The 19,995-nt window shown below is 46.7% G+C and overlaps 1 protein-coding gene across 1 annotated transcript in view; it reads right to left on the bottom strand.

Moving 5' to 3' along the window:
* Positions 1–1,109: 1,109 nt before the first annotated feature.
* Positions 1,110–19,995, bottom strand: part of LOC124598208 (hyphally regulated cell wall protein 1-like) — an 81,143-nt gene continuing 62,257 nt past the window's right edge. Inside the window, exon 3 of the mRNA XM_047135988.1 lies at positions 1,110–1,195. Coding sequence (XP_046991944.1) covers positions 1,110–1,195 — 86 coding nt within the window. The remainder of the gene's footprint in view (positions 1,196–19,995) is intronic.

The following is a 19,995-nucleotide window of genomic DNA, read 5'->3' as shown; positions in this document are numbered from 1 at the left end:
GCACTTCAGTTTTCACTGTTCTTATTGCCCTTGCACATGCTGATTTGCCACTTCCTCTGCTTTCTAGGTGATTTCAGTCCCATATCATCTTCCTTTGTCTGATGATCTTGCTCTTTTTTCACTAGAGTTCATTTGCCATCTGAAGTATGAACTACTTCCTTTCCATTTTCTTATTTGTTACTATGTTGTAGAAGATGATGATATAGATGGGCCATGCTTTTATTGCCACCATGTCCAAAGTGTTGTAAAATTGTATGAGATATATGTTGGCCATCTCCTACATGCAGTCTTTATCGTATATTTCTTTTCATTGTGCAGTGTTATGGTTTCCATGGTATGCAGTTATTGTGCAGTCTCTGTTTGGTACTATGGTACTGGATGATGGAGTGTTTCAGCACTGGGCTTCCATATGTCATCCGAGATTTCATCATGGAACTTGTTCCTTATACCAACTAATGGAGTTTCCTTTTCTTTAGTTTCGTAGAAAGTTGGAGATGTAAGAAAGTTGTCATCACATGTCTTTCTTGGTTTACAATAGGCTCCAGCAGATGCAGAAAGATGTATGCTCCAATTGGTTGCTTCTCTCTGTGCGTGTTCCCTTTGCCAAGGTGTGAGAAAGCATTAAATATATACTTTGTTGTTAAAACATATTTGTCTGGTTTGTTGGACATTAACTGAATGAACCATGAACCATGAACCTGCATCTTGCTTTGCTTGGTAATAGTTCCACATTAGTGGTTATATTTTCTCTGTGGTGGTAAGAACACTGACAGTTCTCTGCTTTATAACTTACTGTCTGTTTTAACTCCTGCCCATTTTAATTTGTTTTTGTCTGAACTGTCAGAAGGCCTAGCAAGTACAGTGAAAGCAGCAAAACACACAGCTCATTCTGCTCATTATAGTAACATGGTGCAGATTATTTTTTGTCTGAGAAACTTACCAAGTGTGTCCCCATGCTGTGAGGGGCTAGAAAGAACTCGGTTATTCATTGCCTGTCATAAGATGCAACTAAAAGGAGGCTTATACCTAGCAAGGCTTTTATGTTGAGGGCTCTGCCATCTGTTTTAGCAGACTTCACAGTCTTTTCCTTAACATTTCAGCTTAAATAGTTATGCTCTTGTTTTAGGGTTTGGTGGTGGTGGTGGTGGTGGTGGTGGTGGTGGTGGTGGTGGTGGTATGCTTGTGGTTGTAGCCCCTTCATGACAACATGTGGATTGCACTGCTGATACCTGAACTGTAAACTCCTCATGTATGCCAAGGAGTAGGTGCCTGTCTAATCTGGGGGCATCAGTACTCCGGGCAACAGCTACTGTCCCTGGTAATCTTTGCCAAGATAGTGGTGCACACAGGGAGAACCTCTGACTGAAGTGAGTGGCATCAAGGTGGATGATCCACAGTGAATCAGATCAAACTTGGCCATACTGGTGGCTATGCAAAAATAGTCATCTTACCTGGTCCTGATAAAAAAGAAAGAGTTTAATGCTGAGGCTTGCAACCCATGACATTACCATCTTTGGCCATGCTGTTGGATGAGGTGGGCAATGGATCTTTATCAATACATTGATTGTTAACCAATCATGGACACATCAGGACTGTGACAAGTTTGGGGATATACCCTATAATACATAATAAACTTTACAGGATTCAAGATGTCCCCTCCCATCAGGACCTAATACTACAAACAGCTGAACTGCATGCCTATCTAAGGCTGCATAGAGTCCATTTTGTTGCATTTAGAGGACCTATCATCCTAGTATTTGATTTAAATATTCTGAGAAAATTAAGGTTATGGTTTTTAGGTGTCATGTTGAGTCCTATTTTCCTCCTATGATATGTTTTCAATGCCAGTGAGGCTACTAGTGAACAACCCCCACCCCTCCTACATGCCAGAACATCATACCCCCTCTCCTGCCATCCATTTAGTGGCATTTTTTGTCGGTGGATTGTTAAACCCAGTCTTCTCCTTTCTCCTTTCATTTATTGACATGTTCAGTTTTTAGGGAAAAGAAAATCCAGGAATATAAAACATTTGATGACCTGTCTCATCCAGATGCTAATGAAAAGTTAGAACATCTGCCCAGACAGTATGATGTCAAACTTGACAGATGTCAATGCCTGTTTGTCAGGGAGACACGCCAGCTTCCTCAACCCCTACACCCACAGAAACAGTAATAACCACACCACCAGTGCTGCTAGGATTGCCTCATCCTCCTCTGGTACTACAGGGAACAGGACATCTGCCAAGGTGGCCCTTCCAGGACAAAACATATCAGCAGTCTCCCACCACCCAGTGGCAGACAGAGCCACAGATTGATCATCTTAAAAAAGAATGGTCCCCTTCTGTTCCAGAAGTCAAAAGAGGAAAATTGTCTCACAAATTGAAACCTTACAGAGACAAGGAGGATAAATAAAAAGTAAACAGAACTCTGCTGCTCCAGTCGACATGGCCATGTTCTCTCCTCCTCTCCCTCGAGGTCAAGCCTATGAACACTGATAAAGAACCACATATTCAGGTGGAACAAACTCACCAGTAAAGAAATTTGTACTGCTGTTTCCCCTTCACTGCTTTCCAGTTCCCAGTCTGATGTTTCTTCAATGACCAAACTTCATCAGTTAATGGATACTTGCTGTGCAGTTGGTGTGGTACTTCAGGGGACACAACCCTCAAAACCCAACTCCCTACTATAAAAAATTACAAATTCCATATCACATTAATGCGGAGAGGACATCTCGAGGAGTCTACACACTTTTCCTGTCTGACACAATGAACAGGTGCCATCAACCACTATGTTAGAAGATGTAGCCATTAGTGTCTAGCTGTCAGTGAAGGTAAGAGTATGTAATATCTATCTAATCTACCAACAGACAGATGTGTACCATATCATGAGCTAGTGGTGCTAATGGAACAGCTGCCTCTACCCTGCTTCCACTGTCCTCCTACTGGGGTACTTCAGTGATCACAATCCTACGGAGAGCAGCGAATCATCATCTAGCAGATGTCAAGTAATAGAGCAGTTGATTTTTAGAAGTGGAAGTCTGCTTCAATAACTCAGGAGCTGCAACACATCTGATACAGACCAAGGAACATACTCAGCCAATGGTGCCAATCTGCAGCCTGAGCATCTCGCCCATAACCTAGTGGTCCATGCAAGGTGACCTGTGCAACAGCAAACACTTTCCTGCCTCTCCTTGTCAACCCATCAACCAGTGGAACATGTTGTGTCTCAGGCTCTTGCCAGTAGACATTGGCACCTCAGTGTTCTGAAAAAATAGCTGTAGTTATGGGAAAGCAGTGCAGGACACTTAGACACAAGCACCATTCTTCTATGGAACATTTAATAGCTGAGAGGCTTAGTGAAGACATGATTTTTAAAAAAGAAGAGAAACCACAAGTGTTAGTAACAGTGTCTCTCGTGTGGGACCTCACACCCCAGTATCTCAAGTATGGGCTAAATGCAATCACATTTGTGACCACCCACCATCCAGTCATTCCTGGCCCCTCAGTGGCAACATCTGTACTGATCTATCATTGGTGAATATTTTGTGGCACGCTTCACTGATTAGTCTGAATGCAGCAACTACCATTCTACCTTCCTAACATCCTGACCTGGAAACACCTGGCATTGCGAGTCCTTATTCTTCCAGGCACAAGGCTTTGAATCGTGCAGTGTCCCATTAGTGAATGAGAGTTTTGCGATGCTTTAGCAGTGTCAGAATGCAGTCCCTGGCCCTGATAAAATTCATAATCAAATGGTTAAACATCTTTTCAATATCAGCATAAAGTATATCCTGCAGTTTTTAATCACATTTGGCGGGAATGGGACTTTCCCTCCCAGTAGATGGAGGGTGTTATTTCTATACAGAAAGTGGGGAAAGACCCTCAAATTTTGACTATCAACCAATCTCTCTAATGTAAGGACTGTGAAATTACTTCAGTCTTCAACTAACTGTTGGTGTCTGGAAGCCAGGGCATACACATCACAATTTTAAAGTGGCTTGCAGGCATTCTGTAGAATCACAGACCAACTGGAATCTGCAGTGTGCAATGATTTTGCACTTCACTAACACCTGATCACTGTGTTTGACCTACAGGAGGCGCAAAATTCAATCTGGCACCACCAACTCCATTCTGCAATGCATCATTGGAGGTTCCAGGCCTCTTTACCCATTTCATCAGGAATTTTCTGTACCTTGCACTGAGTATCCATATAAATTTGACTCTCAGCAACCAATACATACAGGAAACTGGGGCCCCTCAGGGAGTGGTTCTGAGCATAACCCTTTTTCTCTCATTCAATGGCATCATGACTGCAGAGTGGAAGTGTGTGTGACTGCCATCTTCCCATACAGAAAGTACATAATTGGGTCCTGAAACATGGCTATCATGTAATGTATGTCGTGCACTTTTGTCAATTCGTGATAGTGTATCTGCACACACAACTTCTACCTATGTAACCAGTTAATTAGTAACTTTAAAGTTTTTAGGTTTTTTGGCAGTAAGTTAACATGGTTGCCACATGTATGCCAGTTAAAGGTAAATTGCATGAGGAAATTTAATATTCTCAGATTTCTCAGCAGCACCTTCTGGGGTGTGGACTGCATAGTAGTTCTGTGACTGCATAGTAGTTCTGTGACTGCATAGTAGTTCTGTGACTGCATAGTAGTTCTGTGACTGCATAGTAGTTCTGTGACTGCATAGTAGTTCTGTGACTTTATGAAGTTGCTATTTTATCCCTATTGGACTACAGATCTGTTGCCTACAGGTCAGCAGAACCATCATTACAGAGCTCGTTAGACTGGTCCACCAGTGGTTTGTGGTTGTGAAACAGCTTCCTGGTGAAAGCTGGTGTCCCACCATTGAGTCAGATGCCAGCAACTGTCAGTGATTACGCAGTGTTTGTTTCACAGCTAACAGTTTAGACTAATGACAAATTACTTAAAAGTGAGTAGATCAGCTGGGATATGATTGGAGGCTCTATGCAAGAACCTCCCATTGCCCCCACTTGTCTGCTCAGTCTTCCTCTCAGCACCCCCCATCGTATGTACCCACTCCTATGATTAGGGCTACCTCTTTGCGACCCTAAGAAAAATGCTGATCCCAACATTTTCAGATACCTGTTCTGTTTGATGCTCTGTGACTACCCAAGTTAGAGATGAATTCACATGGATGGACCAGAAGTCAATGACAGGAACAGTTTTCATTTTAAACATGCCAGGGATGTTGAAGTATTCCCTGCAATGTTGTGTGTACACTGCAGAGTTGGCTGCCATTCCATAGGCTCTGCAGTACACTAAAACTCTAGTTACACAGGACTTCATGGGTTGCACAGACTCAGAGCTGCTTCCAAGGGATATCTCAGTGTTACCAGAAAAACCTTTTGTTCACCAACATCCAAGACCTATTAGTTCACCTCCACAGCTCTGGGACGACAGTAAGTACACTGAGCCAAGTGGGTATTCTGGAAAATGAACTTCCTGACAAATTATCTTAAGAAGCAATGACAGGCAACAAACTTGAACTCAGAGTAGTGTGTACAGACTTAAGATTGCAACTGTGATGCCAAATTTTACAAACCTGGGTCACTGCACAACACTCAAAAAGTTAAGAGCAATCCAGGGGACCAACTAGGCACGTGATACATGAACTACAGAAGTGTTTGAACCTTTTGGATGGGCCATTAGGCATCACACTGCTTGCTATAGATCTAAATCTTTATAGTTGTATGAGCAATAACTTTTAGCTTTTGCTGGAGAATGGATAAAAATTCTAAATGCTGAAGTTCAGCTGAAACTGACCAATGGCAGTTCCTAGGAACACAAAATTCTATACAATATTTTTACAAAAAGCACACTGGAGGAATCTGACAAGTGTAAAAGTCAGGGAATGGAAAGGTGACAATTTTTTAATTTCAAAAAGGTGTCAGTTTCGTGAAAGTAGAATCACTATTTTCTGTCAATGAATTAAGATGGTGTTTAAGACTTTTGCTCTTAAAGTAGTTCAGTCACTGACATTTTTTCCATTAATGTCCAGTACATCTACTGAGATCTGTAAGTTTAAAATGAAGAGCAGAAACTAATTCCATCTTACACTGGGTACTCAGTAGAATCATTAGTAATACTGACTTTTCTATAATTTATATTGCACTGTAACAGATCTGCTAATTCAACAATGATACACAGGTCAATTGCACAGCCGTTGTGCCTCCAGCACCCCCATCACAATGGTCTTAGCCATCACTGCTACCACTGGCAGCACCATCATGGTGGCCCCCAGGGGATCCACAACTCTTTTGTGGATACGTGCGTAGCGAGCACGGGGCCCCGAGCTAATGTGGCCTTCCTTCCTTTCCGGGCTGCATACCTTCCCTTTCCGCATCCTTCCCCATCCCCTGTCTTCACCCCCCCCCCCCCCTCACCTCTGGCTCTTTCATTCACTTTCTCCCCCTCTGGGAGTATGGTTTGCGCCTACGTCCGGAGACGGACGCTTGTAAATGTACCGCATTCTTCTTCTTCTTCCTTGCTTGTATGTCTTCTTCCTTCCTTTGTCCTTCTCCTTTCCTTACCTCTTCTCTTTACCCTTTTCTCCGCTGCGGCGTTTGAGACCCCCTCTTCTTTCCTTTCCCTTTCTCTTTCTTCCTCCCTGTGCGTGTCTGAAGGCCGACCCACGCACTTCCATGCGTAGCCGGTGACGGGGTAACGCGTAATTCCCCGTCCCGGGTAGACAGGTAGGACACGTACGTACCCCCTGGTAAAGGCCAGGCCCAGGGAGGGGTGATTACCCGAGCTGATACCTTCCGAAAGTGCCGATTGGTCCCTCCGTCCGTTTGTCGGGAGGTGTGACCTGAGGTGTGAACAATCACCTAAGGCGGGTGTGCCCTCGGTGAGGGCCCCCACAAGGGAGGAGCGCGCCATCGGAGACGCCGGTAATCATGGGGGATTCTTCCGCAATGGTTTCCTCACCTTCCACTATGTCTGCTCACAAACGTAAGTTCACTGAGTCTCAGCCACAGACGGTTCTTCCATCGTTGCCACAGTTCCTTGTTGTTTCTCGGTCTGACGAAGGTCACGACTTTTCCACGGTCAACCCTTTCATTATTCAGAAAGGTGTCGACGCAATTGCGGGTCCTGTAAAGTCTTGTTCCAGATTACGGAATGGCACCCTGTTGTTAGAAACACACAGTGCCCTCCAGGCTCAAAAATTGCTGCGTACTTCTCTGCTCCACACCTTCCCTGTCCGGGTGGAACCGCACCGTACCTTAAATTCCTCGCGTGGAGACGTTTATACACGCTCCCTCGATGGATTGTCTGACGAAGAAATTCAGCACTAACGGTCTGACCAGGGCGTCACCGCTGTTCGTCGGGTTATGAAACGGGTTGACTCGAACATCATTCCAACCCGCACTGTCTTCTTGACATTTGACAAAGTTCAACTCCCATCAAAAATCAAAGCAGGCTATGAGATAATTTCCGTTCGCCCTTATGTCCCAAACCCTACGCGTTGCTATCGATGTCAGCGGTTCAATCACACCAGCCAGTCCTGTTCCAATCCGGCCAAATGTGTTACGTGTGGCAAGGATGCCCATGAGGGTGCTTGTCCACCTCCATCCCCACACTGCATCAACTGTATGGGTGACCACGCTGCTTCCTCTCGAGATTGCCCCGTTTTTAAGGATGAAAAGCTCATCCAGGAAATAAGAGTGAAGGAAAAGGTGTCGACCTTTGCTGCTCGAAAGTTACTCGCCAGTCGACAGCCCACCGTGCCTCAGAAAGGAAAATACAGCACTGTCCTTGCTTCTCCTCGGCCAACAAAGGAGGCGGCCACGCAAACTTGCGACCTCACATTTAGTACCACGGTCGTCAGATCGGCCAGTGCAAAGATCGCCCGTTCAACCTCACCACTTTCGCCTGCCCACTCCATGGCTCACCCTTCGTCGGGTTCTGCTAAATCTCGAGCCCAAAAGTCAGACGCCAAGTCTTCGAAAAAAGAGCATTCTCGTGAAGAGTTTTTACGTACTGCAACTTCACAACCATCGGTTCCTCCTTCATCTAAACATCATACCTCCAAGAAGGCTACGAAGAAACACAGTTCCTCTCCTTCTCCGCCAAGGCGTGTCCCCACTACAGCACCACCTGGTGGAAATCGCCCTCGGCCATCTTCCGTGTCGCCGAGGCGCACTGCTGGTGGCCGGTCAACTGGCCGATTGTTGGTGGCAGGAGCTGCTCCTGACCAACCTATGGATCAGGACCTTCTGCCTTCGACTGAATGCCATTCCATGCTGTCGGTCGCAAGCTCTGAGCAGTCGTTGAGTTGACAGCACCCTTGGTCACGTTTCTCCATTTTCTGTTCACCCTATGTCCATTATCCCCTGGAATATCCGCGGCATTCGCGCCAATCGGGATGAATTGTCGATCCTCTTACGATCCTACTCGCCGGTCGTCTTCTGTCTTCAGGAAACAAAGCTGCGTCCCCATGACCACTTTGTTCTCCCTCATTTTCAGTCCGTTCAATATGACCTCCCCTCTGTTGAAGGCACTCCAGCCCATGGAGGACTCATGATTCTGCTCCATGATACTCTCCATTATCACCAAATCCCCTTAAACAGTTCCTTCCAAGCTGTCGCCGTCCGTCTTTCCCTTTCTGGATACACGTTCTCTCTATGTACGGTATACATTCCATCGTCTACACCACTGGCACGAGCTGATCTCCTTCATCTTCTTGATCAGCTTCCACCCCCCTATTTGCTGGTTGGGGACTTCAATGCCCACCACCCGCTTTGGGGATCTCCACATCCTTGTCCACGTGGCTCACTATTGCTAGACGTCTTCCACCAAGCGGATCTAGTCTGCCACAACACTGGGGTCCCCACGTTTTTGTCTGCCTCCACGGCAAATTTATCTCATTTGGACCTTGCGGTCGGTACTGTTCCGCTAGCCCGGCGCTTCGAATGGTTCGCCCTTGATGATACACACTCGAGTGACCACTTTCCATGTGTCCTTAGACTGCAGCCTCAACTGCCATATCTGCGCTCGCAACGCTGGAAGTTTGCCCAAGCCGATTGGACACTTTTTTCGTCTCTAGCGACATTCAATGACCGTCGCTTTCCCAGCGTCGACGATGAGGTCACACATTTTACCGACGTTATTCTCACAGCTGCGGAACGTTCAATACCACGCACCTCCGAATTGCCCCGGCGCCCCCCAGTTCCTTGGTGGAACGAGGCATGCCGTGACGCAATACGTGAGCGGCGACGTGCTCTTCGCATTTTCCGTCACCATCCAACTTTGGCCAACTGTATCCGATATAAGCAGCTCCGTGCGCGATGCCGTCGTGTCATCCGCGATAGCAAGAAGGCAAGCTGGCAATTCTTTATTAGCTCATTTAACACCTTCACTCCCTCCTCGGAAGTTTGGAGTCTGCTTCGACGGTTCTCAGGCGCGCCTAGTTTCTCCCCGGTCTCTGGGCTCACTGTCGCGCATGATACCTTAGTGGACCCCGTCGCAATTTCTAACTCATTGGGTCAGCACTTTGCTGAGATTTCGAGCTCTTCAAATTACCCGCCAGCGTTTCTCCCGAAGAAACGTGCAGCGGAAGTGCGACATCTTGCTTTCTCCTCTCAAAATCGCGAAAGCTACAATACTGTTTTCTCCATGCGCGAACTCCAACATGCACTCTCTTCTTCTCGCTCCTCCGCCCCAGGACCGGATGGTATCCATGTCCAAATGTTGCTGCATTTATCAACCCATAGCCTGCGCTACCTCCTTCGCCTTTATAATCGAATTTGGACCGACAGTACCTTTCCCAGGCGATGGCGGGAAGCTATTGTCATTCCCGTTCCGAAACCTGGAAAGGACAAACATCTCCCCTGTAGCTATCGCCCCATTTCTCTCACGAGTAGTGTCTGTAAGGTTTTGGAGCGTATGGTGAATTACCGTTTAGCTTGGTGGCTGGAATCCCGCAGTCTTTTAACACCAGCCCAATGCGGATTCCGACAACATCGCTCTGCCGTTGACCATCTTGTTGGTCTCTCCACTTATATCATGAACAATTTCCTCCGGAAACGCCAAACGGTAGCAATATTTTTTGATCTGGAGAGAGCATACGATACCTGTTGGAGGACAGGCATCCTCCGCACACTGTTCTCTTGAGGCTTTCGAGGCCGGCTGCCTCTTTTTCTTCGCGAATTTATGGCAGAGCGCACATTTAGGGTGCGGGTGAACACTACTCTATCCCGTATTTTCTCCCAAGAAAACGGGGTACCCCAGGGCTCCGTGCTGAGTGTTGTACTGTTTGCCATTGCCATTAATCCAATTATGGATTGTCTCCTTCCTGATGTCTCGGGCTCCCTCTTTGTGGACGATTTTGCGATCTACTACAGCTCTCAACGGACCAGCCTTCTTGAAAGACGTCATCAAGGATGTCTCGATCGCCTCCACTCGTGGAGCATCGAAACCGGCTTCCGTTTCTCACCCAGCAAGACCGTTTGTGTTAATTTTTGGCGACGTAAGGAGTTTCTTCCGCCCTCCTTACATCTAGGTCCTGTCAACCTTCCGTTCTCCGACGTCGCTAAATTCTTGGGTCTTATGTTTGACAGAAAACTGTGCTGGTCCTCCCACGTTTCCTATCTTTCGGCTCGCTGTCTGCGTTCCCTTAACACCCTCCGTGTCCTGAATGGCACCTCTTGGGGAGCGGACCGAGTGGTCCTTCTCCGCCTCTATCGCGCCTTAGTGCGCTCGAAATTGGATTATGGAAGCATAGTCTACTCCTCTGCTCGGCCGTCTATTCTTCGGCGTCTCGACTCCATCCACCACCGTGGATTAAGTTTAGTGTCTGGAGCTTTTTACACCAGCCCTGTGGAAAGCCTTTATGCTGAGACTGCTGAACCTCCGCTATCCAATCGGCGGGCAGTCCTTCTGAGTCGTTATGCTAGCCATTTGTCTTCCATGCCTGCTAATCCAGCCCATGACCTTTTTTTCGACGCCTCCCTTGATGTCGGGTATGCAGGCCGCTCCTCCTCCCTACTACCCCCGGGAGTCCGCTTCCGTCAACTGCTCCATTCTCTTTCCTTCTGCTTTCCTAAAACCTTCTTGACAACTTGGGGTACTGCACCGCCTTGGCTCCATCCCCGGATCGACTTGCTCGGGGGCCTGTGTCAATTTCCCAAGGATGGTACCCCTACACTTGTTTACCGTCGGGCATATGCTGCTCTATGTGCACAAATGACGGAAGCCACATTTATTTACACCGATGGCTCGAAAACATCGTTAGGTGTAGGGAGTGCCTATATTGTTGGCGACACCCCAAATCACTTTCGGCTTCCCGACCAGTGTTCGGTTTATACCGCGGAGCTTTACGCTATTCTGCAGGCTGTCCACTACATCCGCCGCCATCAGCGGATACAGTACGTAATCTGCTCAGATTCTCTCAGCTCTCTCCTCAGTCTCCAAGCTCTTTACCCTGTGCACCCTCTGGTCCACCGGATTCAGGACTGTCTGCGCTTGCTCCACCTGGGGGGCGTCTCAGTGGCGTTCCTCTGGCTCCCAGGACACGCTGGTATCTGTGGAAATGAGGCGGCCGATATAGCGGCCAAGGCTGCAGTCTCTCTTCCTCGGCCAGCTATTCAGTTTCTTCCGTTTACCGATCTACGGAGCGGTTTATGTCGCCAAGTTGCTCATTTATGGCATGCGCATTGGTCAACACTTCCCCATAATAAATTGCGGGAAGTGAAAGCCCTTCCTTGCGCATGGACCTCTTCCTCCCGATCGCGTCGTCGGGAGGAGGTAATTTTAGCTAGACTCCGGATAGGGCACTGTCTTTTTAGTCATCGACATCTTTTAAGCGGTGATCCTCCCCCACTCTGTCCCCACTGCTCTCAGCCGTGGACGGTCAGACACCTTTTAATTGAATGCCCCTATTTTAATCCGTTACGCTCCCGTCTACGGCTATCGCCTGATCTATCGTCGATTTTAGCAGATGACACGCACTCAGCTGACCGCGTTCTACAGTTTATTAGTGACAGTGAAATGACGTCAGTCATTTGAAGCCTTTTTTTTGGGGACAACCAACCCCTTTCTATAGTGGATTTTTAAGCATTCCTTCTGCCTTTAGTTTCTCAAATTTTATGACTTTGTTCCCATTACTGCTGATTTTAAATTTCGTTTTTTTCCTGTTTTCTACGTCACGGGCTGGGCGCTAATGACCATAGAAGTTTTGCGCCCTAAAACCACAAAAAAAAAAAACCCATCATGGTGCTGATCTATCCTGGGCAAACTTCCTCATTTCTACATAGCTAACATAATATACACCCATTTGAACTGTGTATGTATTCAAACCTCTATCCCACTCCACAATTTTTGACCACCACAGCTGCATTGATGGGAAGTCCTCACAACTCTAAAGGAATTAATACGCAAGTCTGGTGCAGCCGATATGCAGTCAGCACTGAATGATAGTATCTTTCTGAGAGAAACTGAGAGCCCGGCAATGCGGACCCCTGCCCTCTGCAGTCATAAGGGATATTACAAGAACTGTAGTGACTGTAATCGAGCACCGGGTGGAGTCTGAGTCCGTCCTGAACTCGGTATGTAGTGGACCTATGCCCTTTTGAAGCAGTGGCTGTCAAGATAAGGATGACACAGGAAATAACTGTCCACAATGTATATCGTCCTACAGATTGTGCAGTACCCCTGAGCCTATTGGCTTCACTGATTGATCAACTCCCTAAACCTATGTACTTTTGGGAGATTTTAATGTACATAACCCCTTGTGAGGTGGTGCCATGCTTACTGGGTGAGGTAAGGAGGCTGAAAATTTACTGTCACAAATCGACCTCGACCTCCTCTTCCTCTTATGCACAGGTGCCCCACACATTTCAATGTGGCACATGGCGCACATTCAGCCATTGATCTTTCGGTTTGCAGTCCTGGCCTTCGCCCATTTATCCACTGGAGAGCACATGACAAGCTGTATGGTAATGAACACTTCTCCATCTTCCTGTCACTCTCCTCATACCCACAGAAGCCTACCCAGATGGGCTTTAAACAAGGCAGACTGGGAAGCCTTCACCTCTGCCATCACTGCTGAATCTCCCCCACATAGTGCCAGCGATGTTAATGAGCAGGTCACTACAATGATCATTTCTGCAGCAGAAAAAGTAATTTCTCTTTCCTTAGGTTGTCCCCAACAAAAGAGTTCCTTTGTGGTCACCAGAAGTTGCTGAGGCAATTAAAGAGCTTCAGCGAGCTCTACAGGGACATCAGTGGCACCCCTCCTTAGAGCACCTAATAGCCTTTGAACGGCTCCATGCTCGCATTTGCCAGCTTATAAAATGACAGAAACAGGAGTGTTGGGACAGGTACGTGTTGGCCATTGGGTGTCATATGTGACCTTCCCAAGTCTGGATGAAGATCAGACATCTTTTTGGATACCAGACCCCAACAGGTCTCACTGGCATTAACATCACTGGTGTGTTATCTACCGACGCAAACATGATTGCCGAGCACTTTGCTGAGCACTAGGCTCAAGCCTTTGCATCAGAGAACTACCCCCTAGCCTTTTGCACCCTCAAATGTGGATGGAAAGGAAAGTCCTCTCGTTAACTGTATGCCAAAGTGAACCCTATAAAACTACAGGCCACAGTGAACCCTATAATGCCCCATTTAGTGTGTGGGAGCTCCTCGATGCCCTTGCACATTGCCTAGACACAGCTCCTGAGCCACATTGTATCCAGTCAGACGATTCAACATGTCTCATCTGACTAGAAGCAACATATCATCTTCAACTGGCTCTGGTGCGATGGTGTCTTTCCATTGCAGTGCGAGAGCACCATCATCATGGTGCTCAAACCTGGTCACAATCCACTTGATGTGGATAGCTACCGGCCCATCAGCCTCACCAACTTTCGTTGTAAGCTGCAGAAATGCATGGTGTGTTGGTGTTTGGATTGCGTCCTGGAGTCACGTGGCCTACAAGCTCCGTCAGGGCGGCTTCCACCAGGGTTGCTCTACCGCTGAAAGTCTTGCATCCCTAGAGGCTGCTGTCCGAATAGCCTTTTCCAAATGGCAACACCTGGTTGCAGTCTTTCTTGACTTACATAAAGCATAACACGCAACGTGGGGACATCATATCCTAGCCACATTGTATGAGTGGGGTCTCTGGGGCCTGCCCTGATTTTTATCCAACACAACCTCCAGTCACTCCATACTTTCCGTGTCCAAGTCGATGCATCCCGTAGCTTCCCCCTCCCCCTGCTCCCCACCTGTTCAGGAGAATCTCATTCCACAGGCCACAGGGCTTTGTATTGAGTGTGTCTCTATTTCTTGTGGCTATTAACGGTCTAGCAGCAGCTGTAGGGCCATTGGTCTCACATTCTCTGTATTCGGATGACTTCTGCAATTCGTACTGCTCCTCCAGTGCCGGTGTTGCTGAGCGGCACCTACAGGGAGCCATTCACAAGGCATAGTCATGGGCTCTAGCCCATGGCTTCCAGTTTTCAGCTCCAAAATCAGTGTCTCGCATTTCTGTTGGCGTTACACAGTTAATCCAGAACCAGGACTTTTCCTTAATGACGATCCACTTACTGTAGTGGAGACATATTGATTCTTAGGACCAGTTTTCAATGCCCAATTGATTTGGCTACCTCACCTTCATCAGCTTATTACCGTTTCCTTTTCTCAACCATGGCGGTTTATCTCCCGCATTGGCGGCCCAAGTCAGGGCTTCCAATTGCAGTTCGTGTCTGATCCCTTCTTTCTGAACTGGAGTCCTTGCCTTTACGACCTATACTTGAGGTCCATTCACGTACACCTCAATGGTGTACACCTAGGCTGCAGATTGTTCTGGACCTTTCACATGGCCCTAAAGACTCCGTTAACCCTGTGGCTCCCCACTATCACTTTGTCTCGATTCTAGACATGTACCGAGACTGTGAAGTGGTTTACACTGACGGCTTGATAGCTGATGTTCACATAGGCCTTGTGTATGTTTGTGGAGGACATATTGAAGAGCATTCCTTCCCAGATGGCTACAGTGTTTTCACTCAAGAGCTGGCAGCCATATCTCGTGCTCTTGATCACATCTGCTCATGCCCTGGTGAGTCATTTCTCCTGTGTACTGACTCCTTGAGCAGCCTACAAGCTATCGACCAGTGCTAACCTTGCCATCCTTTGGTAGCGTCCATTCAGGAGTCATCTATGCCCTGGAACAGTCCTGTCATTCAGTGGGGTTTTTGTGTGGGCCCCAGAACACGTCGGAATCCCAGGCAACAAACTTGCCAACAGGCTAAGCGGAAACAGCTTCTGGAGATGGAAGTCTCCAAAACTGATCTGTGTTCAGTCTTACGCCACAAGGTTTTTCGGCTTAAGGAGACTGAATGGCAAAATAGTATGCACAACATACTGCATGTCATTAAGGAGACTAAGAATGTGTGGAAGTCTTCCATGTGGTCTTCTCGCAGGGAATCAGTTGTCCTCTGCCGGCTCTGCATTGGCAATATGAGGCTAACACATGGCTACCTCCTCCATCACAAGGACCTGCCTTTGTTTCACTGTGCCTCACAAATGACAGTTGCCCACCTCTTGCTGAACTGCCCACTTTTAGTCACTCTGTGGCAGACTTTTAACATTCCCAGCACCCTACCTTTGATGTTGGAAGACAATGCCTCAACAGCAATTTCAGTTTTACGTTTTATTCATAAGGGTGTGTTTTATCATTTGATCTAAAGTTTAGCACTTGTCTTTTGTCCCTCTGTATCCTCCACCCTAGTGCTTTTAGGGTGGAGGTTTTAATGTGTTTTGGAGTGGCTGGCTTCTCCTTTCTATTCCCATGGTCGACCAGCCATTCTTGTCTGAGTTTGTCCATTTTGGTGGTTGTTGCCCTTCAGTCATTCTTGTGGTTTTTTCTTCCAGCTGTGTTTTGTATGTCTTGATTATTTTACTCCAACCCTTGTGAACTTACTTTAATCTGAATGAGGGACAAATGACCCAGCAGTTTGTTCCCTCCCCCCTCTTTTAAACTGACCAACCAACTTTTCAATACCTGGCAGGTTGTCATTGAGCTTGACAACCAGTCCTCCTGCTGTGTACACTTGCACACACACATTTTTAAAAGATCAATGTGCTTTTTCAAAATCATGGTGTTAAAGGTCACATGATGGATGATGGATGATTATGAACAGTACAGTTAGTTAAATTTTCACATAATCCATGGCCCTCAAACCAAATAAAAACACCTTCAGTACTCCCTGCAGCTCATTTGCTATGGGCATGAAGACTCAAGGCCTTATCAGAATAATATGATGATCTGCCAAAATCTTTATTTACTGTCTCACCAATATGATGTGTGATAAGCAACCAGCACTAGCAATAGCACTACCACCACTTTTTGAAACAGTAACACTAAATCTTTACCATGAATGAGGTATCCTTATTAACAATACTGAAGTTAAAATTACAGCCTACAAATACACATGGACCACCGAGGATAGAAGTAGAGGCAACTCCCTTCAAATTATTCTTTGCAGCACCTACTTCATTGCCACTCTTTGTGGGCACTTGCACATGGGTGTGTAGTGTTGGACATACAGATGTTTGCATCTCTTCATGGCTGCTGACTATCAATACAGTTCTGTCACCAACATCATTGAAGCACCCTGCTGGCATGTTATCCTTACCTGTTCTCCCTTTTTACATTAAGGCTCCCATTGGGTCTGGGACACTTTACCATTTCATTTAAACTTTTCTTAATCTAAGAGAACTTATTTCTTTTCCAGTTAGATTTAATATGCATTAAATAAAATGATTTTCTGACCACATTTAAATTTCATATTAGGGTGCTGGCAGAGGATGCTAAAAGTAATGTTTGCCCACACCTTATAGCCTTTAAGGTGTTTCCATCACATTATATGGGCATGAAGACACTGTCAGAATGTCAGGTGACTAGTGACACAGACTCGGACCATATTTCCCTTGTCTTAAATCAGGCTGTTCAGACACTGTCCCTCGGGAAATGTGCACTGTGGAGTTCTAATTAGATCTCTTGTGGATAGATGCAGCTAATGCAGGCTACATTCCAAGTAACTGTATTGCATATGTTCTGTGAATGAATAACCACTTGGCCACCCCTGCATACAAGCCCTAATTTCTCTTGTCTTTGGCAGCAGTAGAACTGTTCTGCATTCAGTTGCAAATAAGTTCTCTAACTTTTCTCAACAGTGTTTAACAAAAAGAATATAACCCTCCCTCCACAAATTCCCATTTGAATTCACAAAGCATTTCCATAACTGCATGTTGATTGAACCTACTTTCCTACAGCTGAATTTACATTCTCATTCCATTCCATTTCACATCACTTCAAAGTGTAAAGCCTAGACATTTAATACAAGTTATTGTGTCAAACAGCACACCACTGATACTATATTCAGACATTACAGAACTGTAACTCTTCAGGCTTTCCCGGCGATCTAATGACATCTTGGGTTGTCAGGTGTTCTGCCAGATATCAGCGTCGTACCTGCACGATATTTCTGTCACATAGCTCGTAACCTTCATCAGGTGCGACCTGAGACTGCTCCTCGAGTGGACCTGGTCCAGTATTTATGCCTATGGCCTTCCCCCTCCACCAATGGCTGCAGGCACTTCCTCTGTGGTCCGCGCCCATTCCCTGCGACCAGCTGGAGCGTTGCTGCTCCGTTTTCCGTACGCTGCAGTTCTAGGTGTTCCCTCTGCGGTCCACGCCCACCAAACCCGCTCCTGGGGGTTTCATCTACGGTCTGGGGTACCAAGCGTTCCCCCTGTGGTCCGCGCCTGCTCACCACGACCTGTTGGAGCATTGCCACTCCGTTTTCATCTGCTGCGGCTCTGGATGTTCCCTCTGTAGTCTGCGCCCACCAGTCCCACTTCTGGGTGTTCCATCTTCGGTCTGGTGCGCCTGGCAGTCCATCAGGGGCTCGTTTTCCATCTCCATGTCTCTGGTTCTTCTGTTTGTGTAGTGTTGCAGCTGGCCCCATTGCTCCTTTAACAATTCCAGAGCCGGATCCCAGGCTCTGCTTAGCTGGTACCCTGTGTCACGATTCATAAGATCGTCAGCCATTTTAATTTCTATCAATTCTCTTATAACACTGTCCCAAAATCTGGGTGTTCATACTAGAATCTTGGTATCCTCATACTTCATGGCATGATCTAGTTCAAGACAGTGTTCAGCAATGGCTGACTTAGTCACCTGTCTTAATGTAGTGTGCTTCTGATGTTCTTTGCACCTGATCTCCACCTACATATACAACAGCCAAGTACTTGAAAGGTCTCCTGTCTCCATATGTGGGGAAATGTATTCACCACATCCGCAACTCAGAAGATTTCCTGCAACGCCTCAAGCAACTGCACATCACAGATTTGGACATCATGGTTAGTTTTCATGTGGTATCGCTGTTCACCAGGGTCCCACTGAAGGACTCACTAGAACTGATTGCAGAGAAATTTGACGGTGCTCTGTTGGACCTGTTCAGTCATACACTGACATCCACGTATTTCCTGTACAGAAACCAATATTACGAGCAAACTGAAGGTGTAGCTATGGGCAGCCCACTGTCCCCTGTGGTTGCCAACATGTTTATGAAGAGTTTTGAGGAGAGGACATTGGAGACAGCCACATTTAAACCCACATGGAGATGGAAAACGAGCCCCTGATGGACTGCCAGGCGCACCAGACCGAAGATGGAACACCCAGAAGTGGGACTGGTGGGCGCGGACTGCAGAGGGAACATCCAGAGCTGCAGCAGATGAAAAACGGAGTGGCAACGCTCCAACAGGTCGTGGTGAGCGGGTGCGGACCGCAGGGGGAATGCTTGGTACCCCAGACCGTAGATGAAACCCCCAGGAGCGGGTTTGGCGGGTGTGGACCACAGAGGGAACACTTAGAACCGCAGCGGACGGAAAATGGAGCAGCAACGCTCCAGCTGGTCGCAGGGAATGGGCGCGGACCACAGAGGAAGCGCCTGCAGCCTTTGGTGGAGGGGGAAGGCCATAGGCATAAATACTGGACCAGGTCCACTCGAGGAGCAGTCTCAGGTCACACCTGATGAAGGTTACGAGCTGAGAGACTGAAATATCGTGCAGGTACGACGCTGATATCCGGCAGAACACCCAACAACCCAAGATGTCATTACAGAACTGTTTTCCAATTCATCTGTATTAACATAGATATTTTTTTCTACATTGGGAGTAATCTACCAGTTAAATCATCAAATAGAAATTGTCACCCTTATCCTTCTACAGTCACTATCCTGATACCCTTGTCTCCGGTGAACTCACAATCCATGACAATATACTGGGTTCTGTTAATTAAGAAACCTTTGAGCCACTCAAATAATGTATTCTTCATGCTCAGAGCTTTGTTAAATCTGTAGTGGGACACTGTGTCAAATGCTTTCTGAAAATCTAGGAAAATGGAAATATCCCATGGCCCTAAAGCTTCAGTTTCTTCCATTGGTCATTAACACATCTTTTTCTTCTGTTATTGAGTACCAAAGTGCTGAAATAATCTATACCAATGACTTAAGACACCAAAAGGACATACCTTTTTACATGTCTTTTAATGACCAGCAACTACATTACTGCCAGAGACCTGTAGTGTCTTCACAGCAGATCTGGTATCTATTGCCAGAGTCCTCTTTCATGAAGAAGAAGAAGAACTGTGACCAATTCAATATCAAGAAACTTGATGAGCAGTCTAGGCTACTAGTTGATACCACCCTCACCAACAGATATTGTCCACTATCAGTGATCTGTTAGTTACTAAGTTCTCTTTCACTGGAGCCACAGTCAGATACTGGGGGTCCCTGGGAATGAGATGGATGATCACTAACAAGAAAAGTGACCCAAAACCAACTGTGGCATTGTGGATACCAAGTAACTTGTGAACACATCTGAGGCAGATGGTCTATCACAGCCTGAACAGGGCATGTTGGCATACCCCTCCCTGTAACACTGTGTGCCATTCCTCAT

This window comes from Schistocerca americana, chromosome 1, assembly GCF_021461395.2.
Source record: "Schistocerca americana isolate TAMUIC-IGC-003095 chromosome 1, iqSchAmer2.1, whole genome shotgun sequence".
NCBI classification, from domain to species: Eukaryota; Metazoa; Arthropoda; class Insecta; order Orthoptera; family Acrididae; genus Schistocerca; species Schistocerca americana.
This window is presented reverse-complemented; position numbering and strand designations above follow the sequence as displayed.